At 49.9% G+C, this 18,350-nt stretch overlaps 6 protein-coding genes across 6 annotated transcripts; 4 read left to right on the forward strand and 2 right to left on the reverse strand.

The window, feature by feature from the left end:
- Positions 1-1,067: 1,067 nt before the first annotated feature.
- On the forward strand, positions 1,068-2,857 carry Z518_00088 (uncharacterized protein; the record flags this gene model as incomplete). Its single annotated transcript, XM_013420692.1, has 3 exons — positions 1,068-1,590; positions 1,644-1,721; positions 1,770-2,857. The coding sequence occupies 3 exons, from the start codon at positions 1,068-1,070 to the stop codon at positions 2,855-2,857; spliced, it is 1,689 nt and encodes a 562-aa protein (XP_013276146.1).
- Positions 2,858-5,020: 2,163 nt separating this feature from the next.
- Z518_00089 (uncharacterized protein) lies at positions 5,021-6,747 on the reverse strand (the record flags this gene model as incomplete). The annotated part of the gene is made up of 2 exons (XM_013420693.1): positions 5,021-5,280; positions 5,331-6,747. The coding sequence occupies 2 exons, from the start codon at positions 6,745-6,747 to the stop codon at positions 5,021-5,023; spliced, it is 1,677 nt and encodes a 558-aa protein (XP_013276147.1).
- Positions 6,748-7,898: 1,151 nt separating this feature from the next.
- Positions 7,899-9,678, reverse strand: Z518_00090 (uncharacterized protein; the record flags this gene model as incomplete). The annotated part of the gene is made up of 4 exons (XM_013420694.1): positions 7,899-8,086; positions 8,140-8,561; positions 8,611-9,196; positions 9,246-9,678. The coding sequence occupies 4 exons, from the start codon at positions 9,676-9,678 to the stop codon at positions 7,899-7,901; spliced, it is 1,629 nt and encodes a 542-aa protein (XP_013276148.1).
- A 1,115-nt stretch (positions 9,679-10,793) lies between these two features.
- Z518_00091 (uncharacterized protein) lies at positions 10,794-11,957 on the forward strand (the record flags this gene model as incomplete). Its single annotated transcript, XM_013420695.1, has 3 exons — positions 10,794-11,446; positions 11,494-11,582; positions 11,641-11,957. The coding sequence occupies 3 exons, from the start codon at positions 10,794-10,796 to the stop codon at positions 11,955-11,957; spliced, it is 1,059 nt and encodes a 352-aa protein (XP_013276149.1).
- Positions 11,958-13,425: 1,468 nt separating this feature from the next.
- Z518_00092 (uncharacterized protein) lies at positions 13,426-14,523 on the forward strand (the record flags this gene model as incomplete). The annotated part of the gene is made up of 1 exon (XM_013420696.1): positions 13,426-14,523. The coding sequence occupies one exon, from the start codon at positions 13,426-13,428 to the stop codon at positions 14,521-14,523; it is 1,098 nt and encodes a 365-aa protein (XP_013276150.1).
- A 1,037-nt stretch (positions 14,524-15,560) lies between these two features.
- Z518_00093 (uncharacterized protein) lies at positions 15,561-17,862 on the forward strand (the record flags this gene model as incomplete). The annotated part of the gene is made up of 3 exons (XM_013420697.1): positions 15,561-16,292; positions 16,340-16,742; positions 16,796-17,862. 3 exons carry the CDS (start codon positions 15,561-15,563, stop codon positions 17,860-17,862), a joined length of 2,202 nt encoding a protein of 733 aa, XP_013276151.1.
- Between the last annotated feature and the right edge of the window lie 488 nt (positions 17,863-18,350).

Raw genomic sequence — 18,350 nt, forward strand, 5'->3', positions numbered from 1 at the left:
TGGTCCCATCTTGCAACCCTACGGCAACACTCAGATTTGAATATGATCAAGCCTTGTTGACCACATCTCAAGCGTATCACCACGAAGAAAGGTGCCCCTCTGAGATCGAAGGCTGCAAACAAGGCATGGATCAAGACATGAAATGGGCTTCCTCAACACCAGATTTAGAAAGTGGTTTGAGCGCATTATTCGCAAGGTGATCCAACTGGAAGGAAACAATAGCTATAAGAGAGGAAGGAGAGACTCGAGAATCCCTACAAAATCCCTATAGATATTCCTGTTAGGTCACGGCCACGTTCCCCTTTTCGTAGGGGGCGGGCTTTTGGAACCGACCTTCATAACCGCTTCATTGAACTGACAATAACAGAGACTATGAAGTAAGCAGAAGTGGTCCTTGGACTGGATCCGATCAGAGGGATATTAAGGCGTTGTACGCTCCGTACACGCTTCGAAACTATATACCTTTGAAGTCCGTAAAATCAAAGGTCAGATGATTGAGCACGTGACGTCGCCGGAGATAAAATCCACCGCATCATCCTCGACATCATAGTTGTGTGATACAAAACCCGCGAAAAGCAGTATGGACGCCCTTCGGATACATTAACCCGAGTGGGAAGTGCTCCTTACCATTTCTTGCATATTCAGGCGCAATTAATGCACTATTCGGGGATCAGCTTCGAACTCCGAAGGACAACTACAAGACCTAGTGGACGATGTGTTCCCAAACGGGCAAACCTTTCGGCATACGGACAAGAACATACATCCACCGGCCTTGCAGGACTCTACTTTCTATTTCCTCATTGCAAAGGCCTCGGTAAAGTGTCCGGAGGGGTGGAAAGGAACTGCGGGGAGATGTACCGCCCTCCACGATATCCACAATGCTGACCTGCTCCTATCAGAGCCGGTGACGCCAATCTGGATTGGACTTTATATCAATATTTCTCCAAGACTTCCCACTCCCAGGTTTCGTTTTCTCGAACACAGGTATTCCCCGTTGAGGGGGGCTGTATTTGTTTGGCCCTGTGAAGCTCGCTGAGTTCCCAAGTCTCCGTCCATCGACCGCTAGGATGCTGGACCAACATGGCCCGCAGAAACATGATGAAATATTGGAGCCGTGTGCCATGACCGTCCTCCCTGAAGACGGCTCATCCACCATTCAACAAGTTCCTGTCTCAAACAACCCAGCCTTTACGGCGTCGCTTGACCATTCTCCGGATATCGAATATCGTTATTTAACGTTCGAAACAGACATCCCGCTCACTCCAATTCTTCCACCCGATCCCAAAGCTGAAATTCCGCCATGTCCAAATTTGCGCGACTACGATAATCCGTTCTCCTGGTCATTAACTCGAAAGAGGTTGTTGACCTACCTTTCATGTTCAGTGAATATAACAGCGGCATATTCTGCAGGGTCTTATGCCGCCCCCGCTGCCGGAATGACCCAGAAATGGGGTGTGTCGAATGTGGCATACAATATGGGCATCACCATCTTCACGGTCGGATTCGGAATTGCTCCTATGGTTTTGGCACCATTCTCAGAGATCAACGGCCGGAGACCTGTCTTTATTGTGACGGGATTGCTTTTCGTCAGTGAGTCTTCCACAGCTGGTCAAGTTCGGGAGAATCTGACTCTCACCTCTCAGTTTGTCAGCTAGGCTGTGCACTCACTGATTCTTACGGAGGAATGCTCGCCGCTCGATTCTTCCTTGGTGTCGGAGGCTGTAGGTCATTGCCACATGTGGACTGACTCGATTGCTGACGTGGTTTAGCGACATTCTCCACCATGGTTGGAGGTATTCTCGCCGATGTTTGGGTGACCGCCGACAGAAATACTCCCATGGTCTTGTTTACCGGAGCAACATTGCTGGGGACTGGACTTGGGCCTCTGGTCAGTGGCTTTGTCGCACAGCGTCTGTCCTGGCGATGGGTCTTTTGGATTCAAGTCATCACGAGCGGGACTTTGGTGACTCTGGTCACTCTCTTCTTCAAAGAAACCCGCGGAAGCATCATTTTAAGTCGAAAGGCAAGATGCTTGAACGAGTGGTATGAAAAACTAGAAGAAGCAGGAGCTCGTGGAATGCAGATTGATGCCAACGACCTGGAGAAGAATTCCAGACCGTGTTGCCGTATACGTTGGAGGGTGAAAGCAGACGAGGAGAGATCTTCCCTAGGCACGATGATAGCCGTGTCTCTGTACCGGCCGTTCCACATGCTCGTCACGGAACCGGTGGTCTTTTGGTTCAGCTTGTGGGTCTCCTTCTCTTGGGCCGTTCTCTACCTTCAATTTGGATCGGTTCCTCTGGTCTATGAGGTCAACCACGGATTTTCTCTTGAGCAAACTGGAGCAATATTCACCGCTGTTTGTGTTGGAGCCATCATCTCCACTGTCCTCAGTATATACCAGGAAAAATGGGCTGTGAAGCATTACCCGGTGAAAATAAATGGAAGTCCAGAGGGAAGACTTTTGTTCACCTGTGTCGAATCTGCCCTGATGCCAATTGGATTGTTTTGGTTCGGCTGGACTTGTTATTCTTCTATTCACTGGATCGTTCCTACAATTGCAATTGCCGTGGCCACCATGGGCATCTTCAGTATATACTTGGCATCATTCAACTATACCGCTGATGTCTATCACATCTATGCAAGCTCGGCTCTGGCAGCCTCGGGACTTTGTCGAAATTTATTGGGTGGCTCCTTTCCTCTAGTCACCGTCCAGATGTTTCGAGGATTGGGATTTCAAGCCGCCAGCTGTTTATTGGGCGGAATCGGTGCCGCGTTGACACTTGTACCCTGGGTTTTGGCTTTGTACGGACCGAAGATTAGAGCCAGGAGTAAGATTGCCAGTTCGTTCACGTGAATATTCAACCTGGCAAAGGCCTAGGCTTGCTCAGTTCAACGTTCTGGACTAATGCAACACTCCATCTTCTTACTTCTGGTCCCCTCTATCCCCAGTCCATGGGGAACTATCATCTTCAAGGCCCGGAGATATCACCCAAAGCCTCACCGTTCACCCACTCTGGCCATATTCACGATGTCCAGAACAAAACCCCATAGAGTGTCTCTGGGCCGAGAGATATGGAGACTGCCATTGCACGTCCATACCATATCATCCAACTGACCACAACATCTCTCCTCCTTGATGTCGCGACGTTACTGCACGCCATCACCCTCATCAGACTCCTCGGGGTCTCTCAATCAGACTATAGTTCCAGTCAAAGCCCAGCACCCACCAGCTCAACCTCCACTAGCAGCTCCTCTGACCGCGACGGCCTCAGCGAAACAAGCGACTTCAGCGAGATGATCCCATCCTGACCGGAGTTCTGGCCACGGAGCTCCGTACATCGAACATTGGCATCGCAGATGGCGAATTGTCATATTCTGTGGTTGCTTCATTCATATATTCCGATGCTGGTTGCTCGACAGATTCATCTCGCCAAATGCCAGGCTCAGGAGAAACGCTGTTGAAATCTTCATCTTTGGCTGGGCTGCAGTAGCTAGAAGGTGTTGAAAGGTGTTTTCCCCAGACGAAAGTCCACCAATATATTCTTTGCTACATCTCTATGCCTTCGTCTGAGGCCCTCCCGACGGATAGGCTTGGCACAAGTAAAGTGTTCCCAACTGCTCGAGTAGAAGCAAGGTATACTCGGACAACGCCCACGTCCTCATCCCGGCTCAGAGACCGCGTGAGTCCGTGGTTTGATTTGATTCGACTCGTCCGGCAACTGAGCCTCACCGCACCCCTGGCCTCTGAGGGAGGCAGTGTTGACGAAGAGCTGTAATATAACGAGAATGCGGACTTCTTTGAGCTTTAGAAGATGTGCTGCGTCCTAGGAAAAAGATGGTGCAGAGACATCAATCTGACTAATAGATACGGCAAGGCTTTAAAGTATGATGTACAAAGTTTTATTTCGACAAAGAATTTGTTACCGTCCAAAAAGGGGAGCAAAGGATGCCAGTCACAGAAATGGCGAGTTACTAGCTGCTGTGTGATGGTTGAATCCTGGGGTGACTGCCCGATTATTCCAGACGTGGTCAGAATAGCCCGTTGAAGAACGAGGTCATCTTGGATCTCGCCATGCTTTGGCAAGACACTTATGCTGAATGGTGTCTGGAGGGGACCGTAACACCAGCGGCTCATCCCGGACGATTGGTGGTGGACCATCTAGAGATGGGAAGGAACCAGGCCCGAGGAGAGGTGTCGGGGAATTGTTCCTCTGTCCGCCACAACGTTCGAAAGCTCTTAGGAGTGGTCATTTACCTAGAATAGCCTCGGCTTCATCAATAGACAATTGTCGTCGTTGGGCTGGTCGCCTAAATCAGCTCCGGGCGATGCACCTCCCGATCGAGCATAGCCACCCCCAAGCCATCACGCCGTCCAACGACTTCAGAGAATCGCATTTTCTGTGTCCATCACTCAGATCAATTCACCCACACAATGAATCATCTTCATTTGTCAATCGATGATGGTGCTTGATGCACCAGTGGCAGACAAACCTATCGCTACCGTTTGCCTCGAGCGTCTCCGGATCCTCTTGTCGGACTTGCCATTCAACCTACACGGAACGTATCACTGCGCGGCGCGAGAAGGCAGCCAAAGTTGCTAAAGGGGATCAGGAGAGAGACTGAGAGAAAGAGGATGCTGAGAGACAACATGTGATGTTGAAAGAGAAATACGCTCACAGACATCAAGATGACTTGATTTATTAGGACAATGATTCGACTTGCTAAATCAACAGAAAAAAAACCCCTCCGCTACTTCCTAACGCGCTCTCGTGGTCGGTCATGATATGTGTCCATATTTCTGGGCCGCAATGTTGTAGGGCTAGGTTCGGGTGCACCACACTGGTTCCGCGGCATTCATACCTGTGTCGACCTCAAAGATGGATGCGGCTGAATGCGGTTCAACGGTACGCAATGGAGAAAAGACTTTCCTCTCTAATCTACATCGGTGGAAAGGCATTCTGCAAGTACCACGATCCATGGAGCGTCTTTTTTGCCATTCCGGTAGGTCTCTCCAGCTTCACGATGCCGAGTCCCCTCTGTCGACACCTAGGCCCAGGTCGTATTCGTCGCCCAACTTAAGATCGTGCTGAGGTTGCAGTTGACAATACGCGGAAGAGGATGGAGCCAGATGAAAACGTACTTGTACACCTGTTCCGCTCCTGTTTTCGATGCTATGGTGCATCCTGATCGGACCTGGTGCCTCCATATTCTCAATCTTGTCAAAAATTTGGAGCATTCTCGCCATCACGAACATCGCTTCTGTTCGTGACAATTGTTCTAAGATATGTCAGCGCCAATCCATGGTGAGTGTTGCTAAATGAACTCACGTCCAATGCACTGGCGTGCTCCTCCCCCAAACGGAACAAAATCCCAACCAAACTTTCGATCTTGCCATCTCTCTGGCTTGAAGTCCTCAACGTCTGGCCCCCATATATCCTCACGATGCTGCATCGAATAGGTTGGAATGAGGACCTGTGTTCCCTTTGGCACAAAAACTGGGCTTTGTCCGTCAGGTCCGCCGCCACGAGGTAAGGTTGTGTCGTGGAGAGCGGCACGTTCGTTCATGGGAACAATTCCGACGATGCGGATGGTCTCGTTCAAGACATATTGCAAATACCGACACGACCACAGCTTGGAGAAGGCGATCTCAGAAACCGGGTTGTCGGTCAAAACATCCAGCGTCTGTTCTCGCAGTCTGGCAAATACGTCCGGATGGCGCGCCAGGAAATAGAATGACCAGCCCAGCAATGAAGCCGTCGTGTCTCTGGACGCGTGCAGAATGTTCAGCAGCTCACAACGCAACTCGAGTGGATCTCTGGTCTCCTTTGCAAGTTCGTCGAGCAGGATGAATTTGGACTTTCCATTCGGAGTTGCGATGGTCTTTTCATTGTCCGAACTGCGGCTCAGCTTCTCCCGGACGAAATAATCCACACAGCCTTGGACGGCTTTGCAATGATCTGGAAAGGCTCCATCACGCAAAAGCCACCCGTATTTGGCCAATGCTCCTCTTTGGTCGATAATGTGCTTGGCGTGGTCCAGATGTTGTCCGAAACTTGTCAGATCAGGAACGTCTGGGTCCCATGCGAATGAACTCTTCACACGGTCGGTGGAATTTTGGGTGTGAACCGATTGACCGAACAAGAATTCGGTCGACGTGTCCAGGGTGAAGTTGAAGAAGAGAGGAGACAAATCAACCTTCGAGGTCCATCGATTTTTGGACAGTGGAATTCTTCGCAATAGGGCGTCCAAGTGTCTCTGAAAGAGATTGAGGTCTGCTACATTGTCTCTTGCGAATTGGGGCCTGATCAGGCTCCGAGAATGCCTCCACTTGTCTTGTCGGTTGGTCATCACACCAGAGCCAAGCAAAGACTTGAAACACTTTTCTCGGTGCAGTCCAATATCAAAATCTTGGGCCTGACTGGCAAACATGGCCTTGACGTTCTCGGCATCTCTGGTGATGATCAAGTCATAGTCGAAGATCGAGGCTTGGACGGTGTGGACGGTTTTCCCGATGGAGTTCAGTGTTTCATGCATCCATATTGGCCCCCTTTCTTCTCGGGTTGCTTGAAGACTTTCCCTCAATGTGCCTATACCAAGAAATCCCTTGCATGGGGCACGTGGTGGTGGCAGACATCCACGAATGGCAGCTTGGCGAGCATTGTGCCTTCTCAAAGCGAAGGCCGAGAGAATCTTGTAGCAAACAAAAGCTACGAGGATGAAAAACACCGGTGCAACAGACATCATAAGCTCGAGAGGTCCCTGGAAAACGAGAGACGAAAACTTGAACACTCTTAGAAGGAAGCGTTCTTGCAGTATTGAGGCCCTTCCTGGCTCGTATGCAAGTGAAAGACCACCCAAGAAAGAGACTTTTATTCTGGTGGGTGTGTATAAAACACTCTATTCGCTAGTGTGGTTGACTTTCACTAGCATTTGCAGCTCTCCCTCGTCGGCCAGGAAAGATGATCTTGACCGAAGATCCCTTCTCAAAATTGAAGAGATCGATGACTGAAATGTGTCAGCAATCTAATCCGTATGTCCACCCCAAGGTAAATTGGTGGTGGGACACAGGCCAATTGAAGGGAGAAACCGACAGCTGCGTCCAAGTGGAGAGGGCCGGTCAATAATTCTCTGTAAAAGCTCACCTTTGAGCATTATTATCTGCGATGTTCCGGAGCTGGCTGGATGTATTTGGTGTGACAAGGACCCTTTCCGGTGGTGCCAACTGGGTACGCCTTGAAATGCCAAAGTTTTTTAGCCAATATGGTGCACGACCCTTCTGAGTCATATGGTTAGCTTTGCAACAGGAGTCTCGCGCACAATCTATGTAGATTTCAGCATTGCCCTGTCTCATCCATGACAGTTGGGCTAGCTTTATGTTTTTGGTCTGCGCGGTGATCGACAGGAACCCGGTGGCCGCACGGAACTCTGGTTCCCTTTTTCGGACATTCTCCATCAGCTGTCTCACGTCACAGTGGGCTCTAGATCAGGACCAGACCAGAGTTGTCAAACCGAGAGAATATGAAGGTTGTCTGCTCAACCACTTCCGAAGGTGGATCTTCAGGAGTGGAGTTTGACCTATCAAGCATGATAATTGACACGACAACCTTCCACCAAGCCGAATGTGCCGTCTCCGGGGTTTTTATTCTTGCTGTCGATTCCGATCACCAAAAGAACAAAGTGGACCCGACATTTTCTCGACATCTGGAGAAACCCAATCCTGATATTTCAAATCTCTACCACAAGAAAAAATATGTCGATACTCATCTCAAGCTCCCGATATGAAGTCACAACGCTAACAGAGCTTGGTGGAGGCTCGTGACAATATCCGACGAGTTCAACAACCTCACATCGATCGTCTTTCTGTCTTACACTTTCGGCAATACGAAACACCAAATTTACTCCTTCAGAGGAGAGACTTTCAAACTAACTCCATCTCTGGGCCTCAGCACCAACCTCCACATCTTCAGTTCCTCGGGATCCTGAACCGACAAGTCTTGTTCAAAGTGGAACTTGCTGAGCAAAGAGCACAAGATGGTTTTCATCTCCACTTCGGCAAACTTGCGACCCACGCAGCCCCGTGGCCCTATAGATTTTGTGTGTTAGCTCGGTGGAGATAAAATCCACATGCGCACTTACCTTGCAAGAAAGTCATGAATGCATTCGTGGTGTAAGTCGAAGGAAGATTCCGCCAGCGAGAAGGATCGAACTTGTCGGCCGTCTCACCCCAATACATTGGAAGCCGGTTGATGGCGTTGGACATGAGGTAAACGGTGGTCCCTGCTGGAATGTAATACCCCGCCAACGTATCGTCGGCAATCGTTCTTCGGACGGTCATAGGAATGGAAGGGATGTAGCGGAGAGACTCTTTGCACACGTCTTCCAGATATGGAAGCAAGTCAACATCTGCCTTCTCGATGTTTTCGCTATCCTCCCGAGCTTTAGAGTCGAAAAGGAAAGGCATCTGAGAACGGATTTCTTCGCGCAATTTGGCTTGAACGTCCGGATGTTTGGCCAGCAGTAGAAGCGTCCATGCCACCGAAGTGGCGGTCGTGTCATGTCTAGGAACCATCAGTCGACGATCACTCACCCAAAAAGGAAGGTCATTACCCTGCACCGAGAAAAGTCATGACTTGGTCTCGCATTGTTTCCACTGTCAAAGTGTCCTCCTTGCTCGCAGTCATGTTGTCCCTGACGATCAAGCCAATAATGTCTTTCTGGCGAGGACCCTCCTTCACACCAATGTTCGCTTGCTTTTCCTTGATGATTTGCGAAGCCCGACTGAGGATGATGTTTCGAGCATCAAGTATGTCACGATTCGCCCGCGCAGGGAGAAGACGAACGAGAGTGGTGAAAGCTGCTAAGCCATTGATGATTCGAGCCTGCAGATCGAAGTCAAAGCAACGTCGATATGCATCGCGCAGTGGCGTGTCTGGATCATCAAGTGAGTCAATGTCAGTTCCCATGCCGGCGCGACCGATGATGTCCAAAGTCGTCCTGTTTAGCCATTCCAAAACTTCGAAACATTTGCTTGTGGACTTTTCAGCGGCCATTTCCGTTTCCCAGAGCTTTGCCATGTGCAGTGATTTTTCCCAGAAAATCGGCATCAACGACCTTATGGAAGAAATGGAGAAAGCCGGCGTCAGAGCTTTTCGCTGGACGACGTGGGTTTGTCCTTCTGCAAGAAGAACACCTGCTTCACATTAGAAAAAGCGAAAAAGACTGAAAGGCCCAGATACACTTACCTTCACCGAGAATGGGCATCATCCATAGCCTTGCCCGTTGAGGTTTAGGATAATTGTACGGATTCCTGACCGTCATCTGTTTGATGGCATCGTCGTCTGCCACGGACAGACGTTCACTGCCAAATGGGAAGAAATATCGAATGATGGGCCCATATTTCTGGTGCCATTCCCGCGCAGGAACGCCGCATTCGGTCGTGATGATGGTGAAAAATTGACCCCAGAGAGGAAAGCCCGGAACTGTGGGAATGTGCCTCAATGGCGACACAAATAATGGGTAAATCCAGCTGTAATACAGGATATACAGTACAGTCGCGACCGGCAGGAAAACCTCAAGGGCTGTTGCAACTCCGATGGCCTCCGAATGTTTTCCAATCACCAACGCAATGAGGGTGGTGAGGCCTATGAATGGTACAAATCCAATTTGTAGCGTCATTCTGAGAGAAAATTGTCAACCAAGCGCATGGGAAGCAAATGTCAATGGCAGAAAGAAGAGGAATTCGGCAACCCGAAGAGATATTTTTCTTTCTTTCTTTTTTTCTTCCCGAGTCTCTGATATCAAATCACTAATGGAAGGTCAGTAAAATTTTCACGCATTTGAGGTCCCTGGATATAAGCTCGGTGAGCTAAAATGGAAAGCAAGAGCCTCAAATATTGACACGTCCAAGACTTTGTGTCATGCCAACTGTCAGTCAAGTGGTCAGAGTTTACGTATAATACTGGCAGGTGTTATGAAGATCTTTGCCGAGAAGGGACCTTGCTTCTGTTGAGAAATAATTTATTCCTATGTGCCAAATCTCCTTGAAAATGTCAAAGCCCGGGTCGGTGGTTGATAACCCAGCAGCATTCAAGGATGTTGACTTCCGAACCTTCACGACAGGCTGATCAAGAACTTGTGGGCCCTTGCTGGACAAAAGAGGCATTGATGCATCTACCCACCCATGACGCCTGACAGTCCCTATGCAGCTGTACCTTCAGGTCAGTTCCAACACTCACGTTGTGGTCGGCCTCTTCAAAGGCTCCATGTGGCTTGGTACCAAGAGAGTGTCATGCTGACCCTATTATAGATACTTCACTTATAAGCGGATTGACAACAACAGGACATTGAGGAGACATAGAGATCGTCGATCAGAAGTCCTGGAGACAAATCCGGTGGTAATTTGACATCAAGTCTCAGTTGGGTGGCTCGTAAAGAGAAATTTGTGGGAAATTGGAACGTGCAGTCATTTGCTCCAGCATCCTGTCACCCACAAGCACCTTCTGGTCGGTGTTGGCCCGAAATGCCAGAGTTGATCGGTTTATGGAATGGGAGATCTTTTCACAGCATCTCCAGAGGATGCACATGTCTCCGCCCGCTCTCCAGTACAGTCGGGCAGCTCGTTCCAAGGCTTGACGAGAATTTCCCCAGAGGTATAGAAGGAGCCCTCCCTCACGTTTTGCACGAGTCCTTGTCCCCGGGTCTCTTTGTAACTGCTTTGCTGGTGCTTTTCCTTTGCGAGACTCGCTTGAGCAATCTTCCACCTTGCTTTCGGCGCTGCACTCTGATTAGCCATGGAGTTCATGAATTCAACATACCACGCTGCGGCGAACTTGCTACCGTATGCAACACCATCGCCCAAGGCTCACCAACTGGCCAGTTTGTCGCATTCGGTGATCAAGATTGATCCTTGGTCGGTGTTCGATCGATTGTATACCATGACCATGGGATTCTCTACCGATGACTTTCGTTTCATTCAAGGTCAAACTCCTCTATCGACATTCCAAGAGACCGTCACATTTATCACGACATACTATGCGGTCATCTTCGGAGGTCGCGAGCTGATGCGCAATCGTCCGGCAATGAAACTGAACAATCTCTTCATCATCCACAACTTCTACCTCACGGCCATCTCTGGGGGACTCCTCATCTTGTTCGCCCAGCAACTTGTTCCAGCCCTGTGGAAGAATGGTTTGTACGACGGCATTTGTGGGACAACTGGCTGGTCGCAACAATTGCTGGTTTTGTATTATCTCAACTATCTCACCAAATATCTCGAGTTGCTCGACACCGTGTTCCTGGTCCTGAGGAAGAAGCCACTCACTTTTCTCCACACTTATCATCACGGCGCAACCGCACTTCTTTGCTATACACAACTGGTCGGACAAACTTCCGTGTCGTGGGTTCCCATCACTCTCAACTTGGGAGTTCACGTGGTCATGTACTGGTATGTTGGCGTTCTTGGTGACTCCGGCAGAAAGGTAATGGTTCTAGGTATTATTATCAATCCGCACGAGGTGTCAAGGTGTGGTGGAAGCAATACATTACCATGTTTCAGATCACTCAATTCGTCTTGGATTTAGGTACGTCATTCTTCTCCCCAAAGAGACTGCCCCCCTAGCTAACGTGCTATGATTCCAGGATTCATCTATTTCGCCTGTTACACATACTTTGCCAACACATACGCGCCATGGTTGCCTCACACCGGCGCCTGTGGTGACCCGCGCCAGGAAGTTGCTGCTGCCACGGGATGTGCTATTCTATCTTCGTATCTGGTTCTCTTCGTCATGTTTTATCTGTCAACTTACAAGAAGCCATCCAAGAAAACTTTACAGAAAACAGCGAGGACGGAAGTACCGACAATCCCTGAAACCACTGAACTCGCATCGGAGGTTCTGAAATCGGCCACCACTGCCATTGTTGTGACCATGAATGAAGAGAAATGCATACGAGCCTGATGGAAGCGCTGAGGCCGAGCAACCGGCCGCACACTCCGTGAGCTGGCTGTGGCCCGAGTTTCGCTACACCGATTGGGACTCCCCAATCATGACCTTTTGGAGCGGCTCGAAAGTTTTTGGGGTGATCAGTATCAATCTGCAAAACAATGTCATCACATCCCCGCTATAATCGATAGCTAATGCAGATATCTGTGTCGATAACAAGTTCGGAATAAGGATTAGTGATTAGTCCCTGACGTGGTGGTGTCAAGCCGATTTCCCAATCGGTAGGATCGTTCCGCTGCACGATGGAGAATGGAGAAGCATTTTCTGCATAACATGGGCTTGAACCAAGAAACATGTGTCCATTTGACAGGATGTGAAACCACTAGCCAAGAGGTTGCCATCTTTTTAGTCCCAGGAGGTTGAAATAGGGTTGCGATCCTCATCCTGTTTAGGTTTCTATATTCGTCCTTGGGTTCCTCTTCCAGCACAGACCTGGAGACAGGGATATGGAGATGATCTCTAAGATAATCATTTCCAGGCCCCACCCTTGCCATGCCTCTGATTCGTCATCGTCGATATGCCGCTCAAACGAACCTGTCAACCTGTCAATGTTCAATTAATGCTCGGCTGTCCAACAACGATAGGGGGCCAGATCTAACCTTGACGTCTTGGTGACAAAACTTGATGTCGAAGATCTGCAGGCCATTTACACAAAGGGGGTTACAACATGGACCTTCCAACTGTTAGGGTCGGCGTATCGCTTGTTATTGAAGCCTTTGACACGGGACTACCAAACTCTGGCACCCTGGAAAAGAGCTTCAGACGACCTGAATCCAATTACTTGTCAATGGATCAAACCGGACACGGGACACAAAAAAATCCAAACAGAGCTCCAGTGGATAGTAACGACCAACAATCTCACGCAGGTGGCAGAGTGGGTAGGAAGGAAGCACTATCCACCGAAATTTCATCACCTTTTTGTTTTGGAGGCCAGCACTGTATCCTCAGGATTGCTGGCCGACAGCTAAAATATCTGTGCGAGCTGCCTCGACCTCGTCCGGACAAAAAAGCCATCAGCGATCAGGTTGCATCCACAATACCCAATCTAGTGTCAAGTTCTTCCTCGTTCCCCATGACAGCGGACCTGTTGAGTGGGTTATTGACAAAAGCCACCAGGCCGAGAATCCTCGCCATGTCGATTTACTGGCATTGCCGATCCGCAATAACGGCCTGTCTCACATAAAGACAAAGAAAGATTAATTTCGTTGATCAGTCCGGCTATTTCATGCATGTGACTGTTTATTTTCTTTTTTCTTTTTGCGAACAGAACTGGGTTATTCACTCTTGTCTACCCTCCCAAGTCGCGAATTCAAGAGTGCTCATACCCTAGCGGCTCCCTGCACATCAGTCGATATTTATCTCCAGTTCATTCAACGCCGATGCCCGCCGATGCCGCACGCTGAAGGCTCAACCGGATCTGAATATGCCCGATTTGACCTCCCCCCCGGCCTCGGGATCCGAGTTCATCACATTGTTCGCCAACTACACCAGCACCCCATTGCTCGAGTCTGATTCTCTGGTCTCTGCCTGGGTTGGTTTCTGCCAGCTTATCTCCTGGGACAATGCCTGGAAACTGTCGACGTTGACGCTTCTTCTGCTCAATCTCAAAGTCTTCCCATTCGTTTATCATCTTCGACTTCTCAATGGTCTGCGCTTTGTTCTCCGATCCCAGCGCCCAAAGCGAGATGTTGGACCCGAGCAGCTTTTCCAGCCGCTGATCACGTCGTCGAAGTCATGTTTAATGGAACTCGATGTCTTCGGCCATAAATCTAACAGCACGTACTTTGCTGACGTTGATATCGCCCGTGTGCACCTCGTGACGACAATGTTTGGGAAGGGCATCGACAAGATCCGTGGGGGCACCACCATGAATGGCCTGAGTGGGAAACCGCACAGCAAATTCACAGTCGCTTTGGGCGCGGTGAGTTGCACGTTTAAGAAAGAGATCCTGCCCTACGAAGGTTACGACATGTGGACAAGAGTTCTCTCCTGGGATGAGAAATGGGTGTACCTGGTCACGCATTTCGTCAAGAAAGGATTCAAGATGGGGCCCAAGATGTCATCCTTGTATCCCCATCAAGACAAGCAAGCACCGAAATACGAGGTGGATGACAACGGGGATACCTCGATGTTCAAGACAGAGACTACCGACAGCACCTGTGGCCCGGCAAAAGCACCGATCGCAGCGTCCGCCCTCAGCAAGATTGTGTTCAAGAATGGGCGTATCACTATTTCGCCCCAGCAAATACTCGAAGCTTCAAATCTCCTGCCGATCGCTTCTTTGGGCGACGCGGAAACGAAAGCCGAAAAGAGTTTCACGAACATGAAGCTTAGTGCAGCCATTGAGGCGGAGCGACAGCGTGGCCTGCACTTAGCAGCTCTTCTAGCAGGCCAGACGGCCCTAGAGGACGAATTCTACAGCGAAATTGCACTGGGGAGGCATTATGACGGCCTCGGAATCGAAGGCATTGTAACCACTTTGGCACAATTGGGCAAGGTTTCATCATACCAACTGATATAATTCGAGCAAACTTTCTCGGATTAGCACGTTTTCCAAGTAGGAGTAAAGATTTCCAAAGTGTGCAAGGATAAAACTGTATGCGGAATCTCTTTCCTCTTCACACAGCAACCGATTTTCACATGACAAGTGTCAAGAGCTGTGAGAGGGTCGAGCCGCAGATTCAGCTGTGGGGCGATGGATAGTGACAGCCTTGGTCTTAGTTTTTGAAGGATATCGACACCTTTGCCACTCATCCCTGGCGCCAGCAACCGGCAGCCAGCTCAAGGTTCCCTAGATCAAAACCCACCGACGAAGATACAGATACTAACTAATATCTACAAGCGAGATCCACTCTGACGACGATCGCCACGATCATAGGCACCATCCCCTTTCACGTAAAGATCTCCCGTCTGTACACATCACATCTTACAATGACATCTTTGATAGCTGTTCCACTAAATTTTTCGTTCCCCGGAATGACATCCTGGATGCTCACCGTGGAGCCGCTGAGCAGCCAACAATCCATTGCTTCCCAGCATGGCGCTCTATCCAACACTTCAGCTTCGCATGGGGCAGACCATGCCCTTATCGTTGAGACAATAGAGTTTGGGTCGACTCGGGTAGGGTGGCTTGATGAATGAGGTCGTTCTCATTTACGACCCTCTCATCGCAATCAGCCAGGGCGTACGATCGCGTACTAGTGCGTGTTGTTGGAGCAATCAATTCCTAAGGGAAGGATGACCCCGGTAATGACGAATTTGAGAGTCCTGTCAAGCAGAATGAGCCCGAGGCTCTCTTGATTTTGTACCTTTATGAGGGAAGAATAGATGTACTTGTTGTGAAGACATCTGCCTCCAACCTGTTTCTTGCCTACCACTATCAAACGTCGGTTTTACTGTGTTTTCGCTCGAGAAGTTGCACTTAGCCGCTGGATCATCTGCCGCTTCTGAGGGAAGAGAAAGAGAGTCTGTAGGCCCCAACCGTCAGGTTTCTCATTCCTGGCGATCCCTGTGAGATCAAATAAATCTCCAAAGAACAACAGGACCAGTTCGATCATCATGGCGGGCTTCCCCCCTGCCTATCAACACGAAAGCAACGACATCTGGCTCGATGAGTCAGCCAACGACGACATAAACTCCGCACCAGTCCGCCATGCCTCTTCTCGAAGGAGAACCAGATCGAAAAGACATCGTGAAGATGAAGATGGGGAGAAACCGCGCCTTGCTAGAAGCAATTCTGTCCCTGGGCGAAGACCAGCACATATACGCATGGGCACGATATCCAATGTGCCCTCGACGAGTGGCTCAACCTCAGTCAGTGACGGTCGGACAAGTCCCGAATCACACATCTCGCAGCCGCCACCGGCATATTCACAACAATATCACTCTCTAGGAAGCAGTCTATCGCTCATGCGACCCGAGTCTGCAGAGTCTTCGAAGTTTTCCACGATGTCTTCAGCCCAGCGCGCCAATTTCCGGAAAACGTGGCATGTTCCCAGCCGGCAGGACACGAAGATGTTGGAAAACGCAATCAGCGAAACGAAGCAAGTTCTTTTCGACAAGCAGGCCATTCAGACATCGCCGGCAGCAGAGAGACGACTGTCCACAGCGTCTGGGTTTTCTGGGTTTGAATCGCATCCTGCTGTTCGACCGTTGGTCACTCCCAAAGTCCGAGGCGGCGCAGCAGACGACGCAGCAGAGTATCCCGGACCTTTGGCGTTGACGTTGATCGTGCTGGGAATATGTCTCTCAGTCTTCACCATTTCCTTGGACAGGAACATCATAACAACAGTATGATGATTCACCTCACGTCGGGAGAGCATAGCTAACTACGGCAGGCGATCCCCGATATTACCGCCCGATTCCACTCGTATGATGATATCGGTTGGTACGGGAGTGCGTATCTCCTCACTGCATCGGCCTTTCAGCCTGTATACGGCCGCATCTACATGTCCTTTGCAACCAAGTCGTCATTCTTGACGGCCTTGGTGATCTTCGAGATTGGGAGTCTTTTGGCCGCCATTTGTTCCTCATCAAGCCTCTTGATCGTTGGGCGCGCCATTCAGGGCCTCGGAAGTGCTGGCCTTCTGACCGGTGCATTTGTTGTTGGAACGCACTCCGTTCGATTGCAACATCGGCCGGTCCTTTTTGCCGCTGTCGGTATTCTGTACGGCGTCGGCGCCCTTTGTGGCCCTCTGCTGGGAGGGACTTTTACAGACACAATTGGATGGCGGTGGTGCTGTAGGTTTCCCGTCTCGATTCATTGCAATATCTTGGACCTAACAATTCATCAGTCTGGATAAATCTGCCCATTGGAATGGTGACATTTGTCACCGTGTGCTTGTGTTTCAAGGGCAAGAGTCCCAGCAGCACAATGTCCGGTACTCCGTTCACGCATCGTGTGATCCAGCTCGACATTATTGGCAACATCATCCTGTTGGGTGCAATGACGATGCTGTTCCTGGCCCTACAATTTTCAGAGCAGCAATACTCGTGGTCCAGTGCTCGGTGTATCGGGCTACTGTGCGGGTTTGGGGTAACGACCTTGATTTTCGTTGCATGGATGTTGTATCGCGGGGATGCGGCCTTGATTCCTCCTCGCATTATTCGCCAACGGACAGTGGCGGCGAGCTGTGGCGCGGCTGTCATGATCTACGGCGCTCTCCTCGTCCACTCATACTACCTGCCGATATGGTTCCAGGCGATCAAAGGTACATCCGCAATCCACTCCGGTGTCAACATGATTCCATACATGGTGGCGAATGCCCTGTTTTCCCTCTTGGCCGGGGTTTTTGTGTCGAAGAATGGACTGTTCGCACCACCGGCAATCCTGGGCTGTGCCATTGGCACAGTTGGCTCCGGTCTCCTCGCCACACTGACCGAATCCAGCCCGTCTTCTCACTGGATTGGTTTTGAGATCTTGGTCTCTGCCGGGCTTGGCATGGCCATTCAACAAGGCTTCAGTGCCGTGCAAGCCATGCTGCCTCTAGACGAAGTACCCATTGGCACTGCTGCGGTTGTCGCATCTCAATCTCTCGGCGGTGCAGTTTTTGTCTCTGTCGGAAATACTTTGTTGCAGAGCCACCTGCTGAACAAGAACAACGAACAAATTATTCCAGGAGTCAATATCCGGGCGGTCATCGAGCTGGGTGCGACACAGTTCAGAAGGGTGGTCCCCGCACAAGATCTGCCGACCCTGATTCATCTCTATAACGAGTCTCTCCAGGCAGTCTTCATTGCTGCTGTTCCTCTCTGTGGCGTGGCGTTCTTGTGTAGTTTGTGCATGGAGTGGAAAAGTCTCAACAATAGGGGGGAAAACACTAGGGAAGCGGAGCAAACTAGTGGCACAGAAAAGGTTTAGAGTGAAATGAAATAGGGGGTTTGTCTTCTGAAAATGGGTAGTCCTCACGTCTATACTGAGATGTTACTATAAAACCCGTTGTAACTCAGGGACAAAATAGGACAGAAACAAAATCTGGCCCACTTTCCCGCTTGACGGGCCGGTCGCTAACTTTTGGCAATGAATTCCACTGCATTGAAAACCGTAAGGCGATGCTGTGGGACCGGAACATGCCTGTCTTTTACCGACTGCCAATCCCATGGCTTTGACGTCTCTTGTGAGGACTTGGACATCGTCGTATTCGTTCGGAGCTCCTCGGATATATTGTTCGTGGACTGTGGCTCTAGCCTGGTTGGATGCAAGGATCTCCTGGCGATACTCCAGAAGTGTTTTCGAGTTGTTCGAATATGGGAAAACTATTAGGTCAGGGACTACTGAGGCATTCTCTCGTATGAAGGTATAATTTCGATTTGCAGGGCTACTATGCTTCTCCTCTCCATGTTCTGGCC

The sequence above is a fragment of the Rhinocladiella mackenziei genome (assembly GCF_000835555.1).
Source record: "Rhinocladiella mackenziei CBS 650.93 unplaced genomic scaffold supercont1.1, whole genome shotgun sequence".
Lineage (NCBI taxonomy): Eukaryota > Fungi > Ascomycota > Eurotiomycetes > Chaetothyriales > Herpotrichiellaceae > Rhinocladiella > Rhinocladiella mackenziei.